This window comes from Sardina pilchardus, chromosome 1, assembly GCF_963854185.1.
Source record: "Sardina pilchardus chromosome 1, fSarPil1.1, whole genome shotgun sequence".
Lineage (NCBI taxonomy): Eukaryota > Metazoa > Chordata > Actinopteri > Clupeiformes > Clupeidae > Sardina > Sardina pilchardus.
Genome location: NC_084994.1, coordinates 11,122,703 through 11,140,512, shown reverse-complemented (window position 1 = coordinate 11,140,512; position 17,810 = coordinate 11,122,703). Strand labels below are relative to the sequence as shown.

At 38.5% G+C, this 17,810-nt stretch overlaps 1 protein-coding gene across 1 annotated transcript in view; it reads left to right on the top strand.

Moving 5' to 3' along the window:
- Positions 1 to 17,810, top strand: part of LOC134076363 (NACHT, LRR and PYD domains-containing protein 12-like) — a 46,081-nt gene that overhangs the window by 2,488 nt on the left and 25,783 nt on the right. The window contains exons 4-8 of the mRNA XM_062531377.1: positions 238 to 952; positions 1,061 to 1,592; positions 1,713 to 1,886; positions 4,604 to 4,774; positions 11,101 to 11,271. Coding sequence (XP_062387361.1) covers positions 238 to 952; positions 1,061 to 1,592; positions 1,713 to 1,886; positions 4,604 to 4,774; positions 11,101 to 11,271 — 1,763 coding nt within the window. The remainder of the gene's footprint in view (positions 1 to 237; positions 953 to 1,060; positions 1,593 to 1,712; positions 1,887 to 4,603; positions 4,775 to 11,100; positions 11,272 to 17,810) is intronic.

Genomic DNA, 17,810 nt, shown 5'->3' with positions numbered 1-17,810 from the left:
AATGACATTTTTAAGTGTTTACACAAACAAAAGAAAAATCCGAAAATCCGAACTGTGATGACCACAGGCATTGCTGGCATTGGAAAATCTGTATGTGTGCAAAAGTCCATTCTGGACTGGGCAGAAGGAAGGGCCCATCAGGATGTGGATTTCATATTTGCACTTCCATTCCGCCAGTTAAACTTGAAACAATATAAGTCATGCACTCTCCTCAAACTCCTCCTTGACTTTCATCAGGAACTGGATGAAGAGGTCATATGTCCCAAAATGTTGAGAAAGTTGAAGATCATGTTCATCTTTGATGGTCTGGATGAGAGCAAACTCTCCCTGAGTGTAGAACAAGGCATGGATGATCTCCTGAAGACTGCATCAGTGAATGTGTTGATAACCAACCTCATCACAGGCAATCTACTGCCAAATGCACTTATTTGGATAACCTCCCGACCAGCAGCTGTCAAACGGATCCTTCCTAAACACATAGACAGGTGGACAGAGGTACAAGGATTCAATGACCAACAGAAGGATGAATATTTCAAAAAGAAGATTGAGAATCCAGAGGAAGCGGACATTGCCATTGCTCACATTAAAAGGTCAAAGAGCCTCTACATCATGTGCCACATCCCTGTCTTCTGCTGGATCTTAGCCACTGTGCTTCTGAAAATGAGCAATCTTACCAGTACAAGTGACTATCCTCAAACACTGACTGAGATCTATATCCATTTCCTGCTCACTGAGACACGTAGGAAGGGTCAAAAATATGACAAAGGCTTTGAACGAGATGATAAAAAACGCCTGAAGTCCAACAAAGAGCCTATTTTGAAATTATCTAAACTAGCATATGAAGAACTGCTGAAGGGTAATATCTTGTTTTATGAAGACAATTTGACAGAGTGTAGCATCAATGAAGAAGACATTGCATTGTACTCTGGTATGTGCTCTGAGTTCTTCACGAGTGAGTGTGCCGTGGACCAACATAAAGTCTATTGCTTTGTGCATCTGAGCATTCAGGAGTTTCTGGCTGCATTGTTTGTGTTTCACTCCTTTGTGACGAAGAACACAGCAGCACTGAGACAATTTGGCTCACGAGAATCTGACAAATGTCAGGCTAAGAGGGACTCAAGAGACCCTTCCAACCTTTCCATGGATGAGTTTTTAGAAACTGCAATAGATAAATCCATGCAGAACAAAGATGGACATCTGGACCTTTTCCTTCGCTTCCTCTTAGGCATCTCACTTGAGTCCAACCAGAAACTCCTACAAGGCCTTCTGGCACACATAGAGAGCAGCTCAGACAGCCACAAGGAAACAGCCCAGTACATCAAAGGAATTCTGAGTGCGGATACAAAAGTGCCTGAAAGATGCATGAATCTGTTTCTCTGTTTATTGGAGATGAAGGACAACACCCTTCAACAGGAGATTCAGCAGTACATAGACTCTGGAGAAGAGCTCTCATCTACCCAATGTTCACAACTAGCCTACATGCTTCTGGTGTCAGAGGAAACACTTGATGAGTTTGACCTGGCTAAGTACAAGACATCAAGATGGGGTCGCAAGAGACTGCTTGTAGTATTGAAGGCTTGCAGGAAAGCACTGTGAGTAAGAATAGCAGTTCTGCCATGCATTTGAATTTGAATGATAGTAAACTAAAATGCAACAAAACTTAATACTGGTGATATAATATCTTCTCTGCCACATGTGTTATGTTACTGCAGATTGGCTGGTTGTGATCTCGAAGAGGATTCCTGTGAGGTCATAGCATCTGGTCTTCAGTCAGAAAACTGCCCATTGAAAGAGCTAGACCTGAGTTCTAATCCTCCGATGGATTCTGGAGTGAGGTTGCTGTCTGTTGGGCTGAAGCATACTAACTGCAAGCTGGAAACACTGAGGTAAGTGATGTGGTTACATGAGGTCAACAAAATAGTTATAACTGCAGGCTAGTAATACTGGAGTTGTATTGGAGGGTATAGTGTTGATGTTATATCTAGTTAACCTGATGTGTGAGTCTCTCACTGCATGAAATAACACTGACTGCCCAAAACATTCCGTTTTTTTCATGCTTGATGCACTTGTGACACAAAAAGGCTTATTTTGTGGCCATGCTACATGGCAGAGATAAAATGTACACATCATCAGGAGGACTAGCCCTTTATAATGGTATAACACACATTGGGTTAAAGGGATATTCCGCCATTTTTGGAAATACGCTCATTTTCCACCTCCCCTCGAGCAAAACAATCGATATTTACCTTGTTCCCGTTCATCCAGCCATTCTGTGAGTCTGGCGATACAACTTTTAGCTTCAGCCTAGCATAGATCATTGAATCGGATTAGACCATTAGCTTCTCGCCTGCTAGCTTCATGTTTAAAAGTGACTAAGATTTCTGGTAATTTTCCCATTTAAAACGTGTCTCCTCTCAAGTTAGAAAGTGCAATAAGACCAACTGAAAATGAAACCTGGCGTTTTTCTAGGCTGATTTGACATGGAACTACACTCTCATCTGGCGTAATAATCAAGGCAACTTGCAAACGTACCATAGGCGCAGTGATATCTTACGCAGCATCTGAAAATAGTCCCCATAGACAACAAGCAGTAGTAGTGCCAGTAGCTGCAAGTTGCCTTGATTATTACGCCAGATGAGAGTATAGTTCCATGTCAAATCAGCCTAGAAAAACGCCAGGTTTCATTTCCAGTTGGTCTTATTGCACTTTCTAACTTGAGAGGAGACACGTTTTAAATGGGAAAATTACCAGAAATCTTAGTCACTTTTAAACATGAAGCTAGCAGGCGAGAAGCTAATGGTCTAATCCGATTCAATGATCTATGCTAGGCTGAAGCTAAAAGTTGTATCGCCAGACTCACAGAATGGCTGGATGAACGGGAACAAGGTAAATATCGATTGTTTTGCTCGAGGGAAGGTGGAAAATGAGCGTATTTCCAAAAATGGCGGAATATCCCTTTAAAGTCTTTAAAACTTAATCTGAAAAAAAAAAGTTTGTCAAGATGAATTATTACTTTTTACCTAATGTCTAATGTAGATCTACTGTGTGAAAGATAGACAATCTTGTGTTCTCCTCAGAGAAAAAAAACAGAATCAATTTACCACCTTTGGTTCAGAAGTTATGCTCAATTTACTCATAATTGCATGCTGCAGTAACAAGTAGAATAGTTAGAATTGATAAAGAGCAGAATATTTTCCATTCCCCGATTTGACATATGACCCTCACACAGATATAATGGTCATGTAGCAAAAATAATATGTTTTACCATCAAAACAAGATGCTTAGCTAAATAGTCTTACTCTGAAGAGGCTATCAATTGTGGAAAGGAAAGAGAAAAGCTGAAGTACAGTACAGACTAGCTGATGAGGTGACTGCTTATCTGTTCTTATTGGTTGTTTTGGTAGAATGAAACACATAAAGAGACACTGGCACATATGTTAGATTTACAAATGGGGAAAAAAGTTTCATTTTACCACCCCAAAATGCAAAGGGTAAAATGGCAAAACTACACCCATTAAAGAATATTAACAGCTTAGCATGTATTATTTTCAGTCTATTCAGGGGGCTAAATAACTATGGTCATGTCAGTATTGTATAGGTCTCAGTGAATGTGCACCTACCTTATACGTAAATGCCCACTCTTTCACTCAAACCAACAGACTGGGATATTAACTGGTTAAGTAGAGAATTTATTTACACTTCACCTTTAGTAGAATGAAAAATAAACATGGAAAATAATAAACAAAACAACAAAAAATATACGCATAGTAATAATCACAAGAGTATCAACTCATTCAAGAGCTTATATTTCAATCAAATTAAATTCCTATAAGTTGCTCACATCAGCTACACAGTCATTGCAAGAAAACATAATGACAAACAGCTTAAAGGAACACTTTACCGTTTTTTCATATCAAACTATGTTATTCCCTTAACTAAGACGAGTTGAGACATACCTCTCACGTTTCAATGCGTGCACTCACTGGCTCTGGCGCGCGGCGCAACTTTGATAGCACTTAGCTAGCTCAGTTCATTCATTAGGATCCAAACAGAGATGAAGTTAGAAGCGACCAAACACCTGTTCTCCCTATTAATATACAGTTACACAAGTAGTCACACGACCGAGTATGGTGAGACAAAATAAAACGTGGTGCATTTCTAAGCAGGTAAGAGGGATAACTATATTGTGTGGCACAGTAATATCCTCACCCTTGCACTTTCAGTTTCACTTTGGAGTGAGGATATTACTGCGCCGAGTCTAAGTGCTCCCAATATTATTCCGCCACTAGCAGGGACTAGCAGGCACTCATATGATGTATTGCAAGTACAAAAGTATGCCATCTAACACAGCCCGTGTCTTATTTGTTCTGGTTAGATTACTTTAGGGTCACCAGACCAACCCCTACAGAAAGAGGTATCAGCATGTGTTTTTTGTCAACATGAAAGAACATGTGTAACGTTTTGGAGTTCAGCTTATGTCTATCAGATTGTAATTCCCACAGCAAACTACAGACCTAAACATTGGTGATACCCTTTTTTACATTTAGTATCCAAACATCTTTCATTTATTTTTGTCATATAATATTGTCATACTCTTTTGCAGACTTGCCAATTGTAATATCACACGTAATTCCTGTGAGATTGTGGCTTCAGTTCTGCAGTCAACAAACTCCCTCATAAAGCTGGACTTGGGTGAAAATGACCTGGAGGATTCTGGAGTTGACCTTCTCTCTAAGGGACTATCTAGTCCCCTCTGCAACCTGCAGACATTAAGGTTGGTGCAGGCCATGCATTTCCTGAATTAATTATCTTCTGTCTCTGCTCCAGTTGTGCATTTTGGGACATGTAGTTCGGGTGATGGAAAAGAGAAAAGCTGAAGTACAGCCTAGCTGATGGTGACTGCTCTCAGTGTGCTTCGCTCTACGGATAATTATATCAGTTAAAAAAAATATTCATGCTTTTATTTCCAGTAGGATTGAGTATAATGGGCTCTTTACAGGGCTTCCAAAACAGACCACTTTTCAAAATATTCACGCAATTCAGTATACAAAATACAGTGATGATGCCAAAGAGCACTGTTAAAAAAATTCCTGTAAAATTACAGTACAGTACAGGCAGCACGGTTGCCAGAACTTTACTGTATATTAAATGAGCAATACAGTACTGTAATGTAGTTTACAGTAGTGTACAGTAATTATAAGACAATACAGTACTTTACTGTTATTATTTTATTTTCAAATTTGACCTATTCCTCAGTTGCATTTAATATTTATTTCATTAATTTATTTATTATATTATTATTATTTTATTTAGACTTAAGTATTTAAGTGATTACAACATGCATGAATCAAGAAACACATCACAATCTTACATAAAATATATTTATTAATTCTTCAGCAACTCATATTATTGCATTTAACATGTAATTAAAAAAACATCACTGCTGTCACAAGAGGTAGAGAACACAATCCCTCTATGGCTCTGGCTGCCACACACACACACACACACACACACACACACACACACACACACACACACACACACACAAAGTTGGGAGCTTGAAATTGTCCAAAATCTCTTGGTTAATGCTAAAGCATTCAAAGTTCCTTTCACTGGAACTAAGGGACCAAGCCCAGCTCGGGGATGGCCCCTTCCTGTTCCAACATGACGGTGCACCAGTGCACAAAGCAAGGTCCATAAAGGCATGGATAACAGAGTTTGGTCTGGATGAACTTGACTGGCCTGCACAGGGTCCTGACCTCAACTCAATAGAACACCTTTGGGATGAATTAGAGCGGATCCTGAGAGCCAGTCGCCTCGTCCAACATCAGTGTATGACCTCCAAAATGCGCTTCTGAAAGAATGGTCAAAAAATCCCATGAACATACTCTTAAATCTTGTGATAAGTCTTCCCAAAACAGTTGAAGCTGTTATTGCAGCAAAGAGTGAACCAATGTTATCATAAACCCTATGGATTAAGGATGGGATGTGACTGAAGTTCATATGTGAGTCAAGACAGGTGAGCGAATACTTTTGGCAATATAGTGTATTTCAAAGGAATTAAATGGATTTAACTGTACATACAAATCAAGAAGAAAAATATACTTACCAAGCATAATTATTCTGGGTGTGTCTGGAAGACTCTCTTCCCCCTCGATGTCTGCCAGGGTTGTAGTGACCTATGTAAAACAAACAAACAAACAAAAAACACTTTCAGTGGTGTACATTACACATACTTTTTCAGTGAAAACTTTGGTAACACTCCATTTGAAAGTGTCAACATAAGTGTGATATGAGCCTGTCATCAGGACATAACATTTATGGCTACTGTCATTAAGTGCCATTCAATTTGTGTAATGTACTGTATGCACCTCAAACAGTGTCAACTTTACATTACAAAAAAAAACAGCCATTGACAACAGTCATAAACATTAATGAATTGCCATTCATTTTGATGATAAATATCATGTCATGTCTATGACGGGCTCATGTCAATCTTATGTAGACACCTTCAAATAAAACATTACCAAACATGTTAGTCAAGCAATTGCTGAATTAGCAGAGCAGTAGCCTACAATTCATCAGTAATATGAGTTTGTAATGAAATACTATTACTTAACCAAAATGAATAGATGTGTGATAAGAAGAATGCTTGATAAGATGATAGATGTGTTTGTAACAACAATACTTACATCAGCCAGAATGAACAGAGAATCCGTCGGCTCTTTGAAGAAGGATGTTAACAGTAGTTTAGGATGGACATACTTGTATGCCTGTGCTCCTCGGATCAGTTGTCCGCTCCGCTCACTGTAAAAAAAAAAAAAGACAAAACCCTATTAGCAACTCTTGAAGACTTTCCTTAATTATTTCCAGCTAGCAAATAAATGTTGGGCTACTTCAAACAAAATCACATGTATCACTATGATATAAAAACGGCGAATTATGCCTGACAACTAAGCTACAGGGTCAAACATGAACAGATTTGACGTGCTAAAATAATGTTAGCCTGAATCGTCATTCCCTATGGGGGACGAGAGTATCGTCGTTTTCAATCGTTATTCTAGACCACGTAATTACTGTATTCTAAGTGTAAATAACACCAGATACCGATATTTTTATACCTCTAAAATGTAATTCACACACACACACACACACACACACACACACACACACACACACACACACACACACACACACACACACACAGGTAATCTGTGTAGCCAAGCAGACTTTTGGGGGGCTAGTCTAACTGAGTAGATGAATCGTCATTCCCTATGACGAGCGTATCGTTCATTCACACAGATGTCGACATTTTCTATTTCCAAATGAATACACGTTAAAATGAATGCTTAAAGAATACAAGATACGTTTAAGTTAAACGAACACCCTGTAGTTATTTAATATGTAGTAGCCTAAGCTCCCGCCTATATAGCTGTGGTTACAAGCTAGCACTAGCTATCTAGAACACATAAGCACCCATTAAACTTATCTTCTTACTTAAGAAAAGATTTGCATGAACTAGAACGTAAACTTGCACAATACGTGGTAAAGCTTGATGTATGTGAAAACCAAACTCACCAAACTGCAATAACTCGGAGTTACAAGTAAATTCATAACTTCGCCAGTCCAGTCTTCAACACAACAGAGACGTAACGTCGGTTGGCAAAACTTTAGCGAGCGAGGTGGCAGACAGCTGTGTAAATACAGCAAGGTGGCAACAAAGTTACAATAAAGTTACAGCAAAGAAATTTTGATCAGGCTCGGTTACAGTAAGCACAAATATTACCCAAAATGCAATATTAACTACAGCACTGTACTGTAATGATATGAAGTGGTATCATACTGTTGAATTTTATTGTACTGTACTGTAAAACCTACAGCCATTTTTAACAGTGAGGGTTTTCACAAAAAACAGATCAGATATATCTATTCCATAAGTGAGTCCCTCCCTGCTCTGGCTTCCAATTGATTTGCTCATTTTTACATAACCACGTTGGCTTGAGCGAATTGTCAGACATGCTGCAACGGTTACCTTCTACTTTTTGTTGTATAGCGGCCTATTATTTAAATTTTGTGTTTTCTGGTGATATACAGTATATACATTACAGTAATTTCCCGCATATAAGCCGCATTGTGTATAAGCCGCAGGACAGTGTTTTATGCAAGCTAAAAGAAACAAAACCATATTAACACCATATTAACTGCCCCCCTGTATTAATCTCATAGCTGAAAAAAATTAGCAAAATCAATGTATAAGCCGCGGCTAATAGTCGGGAAATTACGGTATTTTTCCATTTCTATACTTTTATTCGATATGTTAGGGTTTTCTCAAATTTGATCTGATTTGGGGGACACCACCACCTTCATGCCATGAGTAATATTGACTATTGTGTGATCATTCACATAAGTGGCAATCCCAGACTTTAAAAATTATGGCTTATTATGTCTAGGTTTCCATTTCATATTTTGGAAATCTTAAATGTATATGTTGTTAATAATAGTGTGTTTATGATATGCATAATTACTAATAGCTATAAACATATTTAGTAATTTTAATACATCATATTGATTTTTCAAGTATTAGGCTACATTAATGGCTACATTAATGTCATCACATTTGTGGTGTCTGTGTCTAATTGAGTGCCTGTCACTTTAAGAAGAATGTGAATGTAATTATTTTTCAGTCTCACAGGTTTAGGTTGGTGGTGAAAAGAGAGTCAGAGACTTTCTAATTAGGAGACACAGCACTCAAATAATCTCCCATAGAAATGTAGGCCCTATGGGGTTAGTTCGTAACACAAACATGGCAGTCATCTGGTTCAAACGTGTAATGAGCATGGACAGACTGGTGAGGCAATGGTAATACGAGAAACCACGATTAATCTGACTTCAGGAAATGAAGAACTTGCATTTCAAATAATTACCAAGTAGTTTATCAACTACAGCAAAGTATTGGCATGACATACAAGAGATATAATTGATAGGTGAATTAACAATTTATGAATCAGTATGCCATAATGGTAAATGTGACCAATATCACTTCATTTCAATGTTCAATGTAAAGAAAAACTCAGGTATGTAAGCATGAAATGTAGGCCCTATGTAGCGTCCCCACCTAAACCTAGACCCATGTTTATGGGAGAGATATGTTGGATCTGGGTTTTTCTGTGAAAACCCTCTTTGCCATCATCACTGCATTTTGTACAATTTGAATGGTGGTATTTTTGGAAGGCCTTTGAAGAGCCCGTTGTACTTAACCCTACTGGAAATAAAAGCTTGAATATTCTTTTTAGGCCAAGTGATTTAGGTCATGTGTTAAATATGGATATGTGGGTCAGAATCACGTGACGCATCTCACAGGAAACCATATATATTTGCCCATTAATTATAAAAAATTAGCATTTCCAAAACCTTGATTTTTCTTTTTAGCTTATTGTCCGGTACATATCTACACTACATATGCACATGTGCATTTGGGTGGTCCTTATTTTAAGAAGTCTTCATTGGCATGCTCTTAACCCTTCAAATTGTTTCTTTATATGAGAAAATACAGCATGCCCATTTTTATAGCAGTAGCATAATAATTACTGGTAGCTCAATAGCTATAAACTTTTGAGATTTTGATGATTGTCATAAAAACAGATAATTTGAATTGCTGGTGAAATTAAAAATAAAGCTCCATAAAAGCATCTAATGCACCATATATTCCTAAATATGTATTTTAGATACATATTTTAGATACATATCTCAGTTTACTTATTGTAGAAACTATCCAAATTAACCCATCCATGACCCGGTTTAGCAGTTTTACCTTTCCTGGTGGAATCAATATTTTTTCTATTGATGATCACCTTGGTTATTGTGGGTTTAGAGCACTTTTTTGGTCTTCATTAAAACATTCAAACAATTGTAATCAAGGAACCTCAAATATGTGCCCAAATATGTATGGGGCAGCCGTGGCCTACTGGTTAGAACTTTGAGCTTGTAACTGAAGGGTTGCCGGTTTGAATCCAGACCAGTGGTAAATAAAATGTGAGAGGGGGAGTGGTTGAACCCCGCATCCACATCCATGGCTGAAGTGGCTTTGAGCAAGGCATCTACATGTAACTGCTCCGGGTTAGTGGGATTTTCATACGTGTATGTTTCTCTAATTCACAGATTGTGGTAAAAAAAATATAAAGTATACAAAGAGTATAAATACTTAAACTGCATGAGAAAAAGGCAAGCATGAGCAAAACACAATCAAGCGAATGCAGCTTGCAGCTTGCAGCTGTGTTGTGTACCAAGAGCAGAAGTCATTGAAGAAGTGAAGAAGTGAAGCTTATTTGATTGATTCTACCATACCAGAATTAGTTGGATTAAATCTGCCATCTAGAATGGAGATTGGATAATTTCTTCACCATCATCTAAATCTCAAAGAGACTATACCTCAGTCTTCCTCTGCTACAATCAAACAAAGGGGACTGTTGAAGACTTCAGACGTTTTTTGAGATTGTTATTGTTCTCATGTTGCTCTGATTTCAATAAAATAATTTGCAGCGACTTTTAATATTACTACATATCACAATAACGCTGCAAAGCTTAACATAGGCAATCTTCCACATGATTGAGCTACCTCTAAATATACATATATTTTCAAACGTTTTGCATATTTCAAATTTTGAAGTAAAAAGGAACAGTTTAAGAGGTTAAGACACTAACATTTTGCAAAAGGTTAAATAAGGACCACCCTAATGTGCATCACTGGAAAGATGATTCAGGTCAAACATTTAGCAGGAAATATTCGGCTCCTAAGGGGCAGTGCAAAGTCAGGAATTGTTGCAATAGATCTGTACAATTCTTGATTTATTTAGACTGTCTTATTTGCTGTTGTTGAACTACTTCAGGGTCACCACACCAACCTTTACACATGTAGGCATCAGCACCTGTTTTTTGTGAACATGAAAGGACATGTGTAGCGTTTTGTAAAATTATACATCTTGTAACGTTCTGCAGTTCAGCTTCTGTCTATCAGACTGCAATATCCTTTTTTTTAAGTATCCAAACACCTTGCATTTATGTTTGTCATATTTTGTCATATATTGTCAAACTCTTTTGCAGACTTGCTGATTGTAAAATCACACATAATTCCTGTAAGATTATGGTGTCAGTTCTGAAGTCAACAAACTCCCTCATAAAGCTGGACTTGGGTGAAAATGACCTGGGGGATTCTGGAGTGGACCTTCTCTCTAAGGGACTATCTAGTCCCCTCTGCAACCTGCAGACATTAAGGTTGGTGCAGGCCATGCATATTCTGAATTAATTTTGTAATTGTTTGTGTACTTCATTTTTGTTGTTAATAATATGTGTGATAGAGCTGTAATCGGGCCTTAAAAGTTAGACCCGACGAGGCACGAGCCCGACAGTGTTCAGCCCGGGCCCAACATTTTGATTGACAGCTTTTTAAAAGCCCGAACCCGTTTACAGCCCGACATTATTGAAATTTGCACATGCACATATCTTTTGCCATTTGTCAAGAATGAGTCATGCATACGTCTTTTAACATAATTTATTTATAACTAGGCTATAGGCTAGAGCTGAAGATCTTTGCCTGAACCCGTCTCATTTTTTCATTTCTTTAAAGCTTCCTTAGTGGCCTATAGCCTAGTTATAAATAAATTATGTTAAAAGACGTATGCATGACTCATACAGCAGGTGGGATGTAGAGCAGAGAAGAGTCCAAACGTGATGCCAAGCAAGCAGAAGTTTTATGTCACAGCAGTAGTCCAACGCAAAACATTCAATCCAATTAAAAAAGATTTAGTGGGTAGCAAAGAAAATATACCTTCACAAAGTCCAGAAAATTCTTTCACACAAGCTTACAGCACAGACCACTTGGAGGTGCAAACAATATCAGATTTTTGGTTGTTTTGACGGTCAGCAAAAATTGACCAAAGAGTGTTTTTTATGAATGAAAATACCGTACATCAAATAAGCGGTCAACCGCTTTCAAAATATGTGCATCTGGTCACAGCTGGTAGGTCTGGCCTTTGGGACATGATCTGGCTGTCCCAGGTGATTCATTACCAGTGTCCTGCAACGCACACTGTGATGTAATGCTATTGTCATCTGCCCGACAAACGCTTTCAAAATAGCAATTTTAAACCAGCAATATTGCTCAAAACAGCACCAAATCAGTAAGTAGCTTGCTCTGGGTCCCTACACATAAAACGTTTATAACAGAAGACTGTTAAGAATGTAGATGTCGCCCCATCATAGTCGCAAAGTGACACATGTGCAACTCACATCTGCACCTGACTCACGTCGGGTAGCAGCATGCTCTCTGTCTCAGCTCCCTTTGTTCTCTGTCCCTCTGCGCCTGCTCATTTGCACCTGTCCATGTGGTGCACTCTGAGACACGTAGTTCGGTTGGGGGCCATGTTGTCGTGGGATAGGCACTTCTGTACCACATGTCCACTTGTGATGCCACATACGCTATAGTGACAGTTCTACTTTTGAGCCTATTTGTGAGTCTTTAAATAACTCATCTGTGTCACATTAGTTTGCAATAGAGAAATTTGGCTCAATTGAGAGTGGCGTTGGTAGCACATATGGTTCTGGATCTCATTTGTAGTTCGCTGTTGGTTTGGAACCCACCACTTTCGCCATGCAAAATGTCAGTGCTGTTTTAAAGCTGTTAGTATATCTCCGATGTTCATGTCAAATCCATTCCACGTCATTACAAATGCTAATGGAACTACATCTCATTCTCAGGTTTTCATTACATATCCTCACAGCACACATGTAGGCCTATGCGTGCGCACGAGGGCGCAGCAAGTGAACTTCAGAAACAATATATCTTTAAGCTCACTATATTCAGAATGGCCCAAAATGTAAACGGCTCACCGGGAATCTTCCCTAAGCTCCCAATTAGCCACTCAGGCCTGCATTCAAAACATTAAAGAAATTCATTCAACAGATATACTGCATGCAAGATTGCAGGTTATTAAAGTCTGTTCCGAATGGGTTGTTTAATCAAAAGCTTTACTTGGTTAGATAGCACTGTGAAAGTGTACTAGAATTCAGCAAATTGCATCTAGTTCATATTTCTTTTTTTAATTATTTTTCATGGGGGAGGACCCGATTATGGCTGCTACCTGCGCCGGGCTAGCTTTTTTTAGCCTGTTTTTTAGATGTTATGAAATAGATAAGCTCTAGCAGGGGTGTAGTAGTAAAAACTTTAAAAAGAGGTGGCCATGAATTATGTGATGACGGTAACGCTCCATCATGTTTTTTTTGTTTTGTTTTTTTTTTAAACAAAAGGCATGCAGAACATGTTTGACAATGGTGGAGGTTATTCAATGTTTATAACAATACCAGTGGATTAAATGGTTCCAGTGTTGATGAGAACATATTGTGGATGCACAGTGTGATTTTTGAATATTAAAAGTTGCAATTGGTGAATAAACTCTTTTGAGAGATGGATAAACTGTGTTTATTTGCGTTTAGTCTCCACTACAATATACAGATGGTACGGGTTGAGAATGCTCCTTTCTTTCCCGCACATCGGGAATCCCGAAGCATCGGGACTTTGCAACCGCAAGGGGGCAACATAAGACCGCCCTAATAAAATGAAGGTTCGGCTCATACCGGAAAACACGGAAAAACCCGAAGACACCGCGCTGGTGACGAGCGGAGAAAAGAGACGTCACGCTCGGCATGTCAGATTGCAGTTTCAGAGTTTTCGAATGTTTTACAGCCTACCTCACAGCTGGCTCTCTCACTCGACGTAGCCTATAACTCAGTCAGTCCAGCAGAGATGCCAGAGCAACGTTTTGGTCAATGGAGAGGGAGAGAAATGCTCCGCATATCCGTCTCATTTAATCCGTCTCATTTAATCATTAAAATGAAGGTGATGACTGGCGAAATTATAATCAAACGACGGTTCAATAAACCATTGTTGAAATGAATGAAAATGGTTTTAGAAGCCTTCAATTCAACCTGAAAGACTCGATAGGCAACCTTAGATTAATTCATTAATTCATTACGGTTACAAGACCGCATTTCCGTGAATAGGCTATTATTGTCAAGGCGAAGACGAAAGAGATGGACAAGATGGACATTTAGGCTACATTTATGCTAGGAATACTTAGAAATGTGTAGGCCTATAGGCTATTTTAAAACGGAGGCATGTTCATTTTAACCGGCGACGCTGGGTAGCTTACCCAGCACTTTATCACAGATTTAGTCCCCACCACTTTTGACAACTGAAAATAAAATGTATTTAACAGAAATATCTTTAATAGGCCTACATGCCTATCATGTCACTTTACTTATAACCGTAGGCTACATGCATGGAGAAGATTGCGCATTTTGTAACATTGTAACAATGGATGGTCAGATATGCGATAGGGCAGTGAGGGTGATTCATTGTAACCATCGACTAGTAGGCCTAGCTCCGCAAAAGAAGTTTCTAGCAACGTAGAATATATGGATCTTGTTATGCATGTTCATGTTGATTCAGAGATAGACATAGACTACCGTGGGCTACTGTGCGTCAATATAACAGCATTTTATCATGTGGTGAATTAATGACTAACGTCAGTTTAACATGTTAGAACTTTTGATCGGCGTTTCAAGTGCATGCCGCGAATAAATGAACTCGACTGACTGAATCCTTTATATTTCTTGGCTAAGTGCGAAGATATTGACACTCGAACTATGGCGTAACTGGTTGAGGCATCTAAATCACACGTCAGCGACCGGGGTTCAAAACTTACTCTACGAACCTCCGGAACCCATTAAGACAAGAGGCATTATTTTATTAAAAAGTTTTGCGATTTTTTTATGATTGCGATGTCTGCTGAAAAGAAAAGTTAATATGTGAATTCGTGGTTCAGCGCGCACACACACACACACACACACACACACACACACACACACACACACACATTTTTACATTTACATAATAGGGCTCGGGCACACGCCTTGCATTCTAGGAATATTGCCGCCATTTGGTAGCGCACTGAACGTAATATCCATTCATTCAGATGCACAAGACAAGAAGCAGAAATATAGTAGCGATTTATTCTTTTCCTCTTGCGATCGTGGGTTGCACTGTTACACCCCACCAGAGGTGTGGACTCGAGTCATGTGACTTGGACTCGAGTCAGACTCGAGTCATGAATTTGATGACTTCAGACTCGACTTGACAAAATATAAAAAGACTTGCAACTCGACTTGGACTTTAACATCAATGACTCGGACTTTCACTTGGACTTGCGCCTATTGACTTGTAAAGACTTGCTACTTCCCATAAAAAAAACGAAAGACAAAAAGATAAAATGTAGACACGGACTGATCTATCTATATGTATGTGTGTGCGCCTGTGCGTGAGACAATGCGCGTATTCGGCACAAAATCCAATCAAATCACTTACTGTAGATTGTTTTGATTCGACAGCGGCCAACCACGCGGAACAAGATAGACAACACGCAGGGCCAGACAACGAACGTGAATGCGCCAGCAAAATGATACCTAAGATTATTTCGTTAATTCGTTTGCCTACAAAAATTACGTGGAGACCAACAAGAAACGACTGACTGTGTCGAACTTGTTAAATTCCTCCCAGCTTCATCCTAGCCTGCTTTTGACATGCCTGGTAGGCTACTATGAAACAAAACTGGTAGCCTACCCTACTGATTCTGGTGTCTAATTGATGGATTTAACCACGATTAGGATTAGGCTTTTAAAAGGTGGAACATTTTCATCTCAAACATGCGCTGTATCATATAGCCACTGCGTCTTTTTGTGTACATTCACATTAAATCCATTCCACTAACATTATCAGGAGGAGAATAGGCTACTATAACGTTTTATTTTGAGCACTGGTTGTTACTCATTGGATACATATCAAACTCCATGTCATGGTAGAGTAAGTTAAGCACCCACCCAATTAAACATGACCAAGGAAAAAGTGAACGGGACAACAATGCCATGCCACGGTAACCTACCTAAATCATAGAAGTTAACATTGCAAGATATTTTCTATGACATCAGAAATATTTTCTTTACCTTGTCAGTTTTTTGAACATTCATTTTATTTAATGAAAACATATATCCTTGAACTATGTGACTATTTTTCTAACCGAATGAAACCTAATTACGTTCACGTACTTCTTAAAGTGACAGGCACTCAATTAGACATACACACCACCCTGTAATATCATTAAAGACAAGTGTAATCAATATGAAGTATTCAAATTACTGAATATTTTTAGCTATAAGTAATTATGCAGATCCTAAAATGCTATAAATTGTTAACAAAATATGTCAAGTTTATGAATTCAAAATATGAAATAGACACAAGACACACCATTTTCTGTGTGTGTGGACTGGAGGTTTGAGCAGAGACTAGGATTGCCACTGCTGTGAGTTATCTGTATCCCCCTTATAGTCCAGTAGTAATAGGGTCAAACCCGGAACAAATTAGTAACAAGCTGAATTTTTCAGGATATGTTCAGAATACCTTTAGGAATAACATACTAAAAGTCCCCGTGAATCCCCCTTGTGCTCTCTGAGATATTCAAGATGGCGTCCAAAATGGCCGTAATTTGGAGATTTTTCCGTATTTCAGGCTTAAAACCTAATACAAATGCAATTAAAAGGTCAAAATATATGTTTTATAGGGCAAGTAAGTCAATTTCATCATTAGTTTATTGAATGGAGACATTTCATAATAATACAGTTACCTCCATAAGTATTGGAACACATGCTAAAGTTGACTGTATAAAATCGTCTTTTGGAAATTGATCTTAATGCCTTAAATGGAAAAAATGAGGAAATATCCAACCTTTAAGGACATCAATTTTGTTTGTGAATAAGTAGCCTATATATCATAATGTTTTTTATTTCAGTTAGCCTATTAGCTGGTTTCATTCTCATTGAGCTCAATGCAATTCAAACCAGCTAATAGGCTAACTGAAATAAAACCATGCTAATCTCTTGGTATGGGTATGTGATGATGTGGGGTTATTTTAATTCCAAAGGCCAAGGGTTCTTTATCAGGGCGCATAGTGTCCTGGATGAATCCATTTATTTAAAATAAATAAATGAATAAAAAATCATCCTGCCTCTATGGGAATTTTAACACATAGGGTTAACATAGGCATTCCAATACTTATGACCCCTGTATTTTAAGGAAAACATTTATTTATTTACGATACATTATTCATTCAGAAAGATATTTCCTCATTTTTTCATTTAAGGCATCAATATCAATTTTCAAAAGATGATTTTATATAGTCAACTTAGCATGTGTTCCAATACTTATGGTCGGAGGGGACTGTACATCACTTCAGTCAACATCCTCATCCCTCACTGCTCCCCGAGCGCCGCTGGTTGGGCAGGCAGCTCACTGCTCTGGGTTGTGTGATTCACCTCACTGTGTGTTCACTGTGTGCTGTGTGTTCACTAATTCGGTTAAATTGGGTTAAATGCAGAGAACTGAATTTCCCTCACGGGATCAAAAAAGTATATATTCTATTCTATTCTATTCTATTCTATCATCGGAAACTGGTCTTGATTCTTCAGTTTCTTCATCATCTAGTAAAGATGACAGAGTTGGCCTTCCTTTGCATCCAACTTGCACATAATCCGTGCATAATGCATGACTCCATCACTGTCGCTGAATGACACTGATGTCAAAAATCTAATATCTATAGGCTGTGACCGTGTCAATTTATATGTGAACTCCTACTGAGCTCAGGACTTCACAAGTTCACATTTAAGAATGTTCACAGTACAGTAAATGTGTGTAGGTTTCCAAGAAG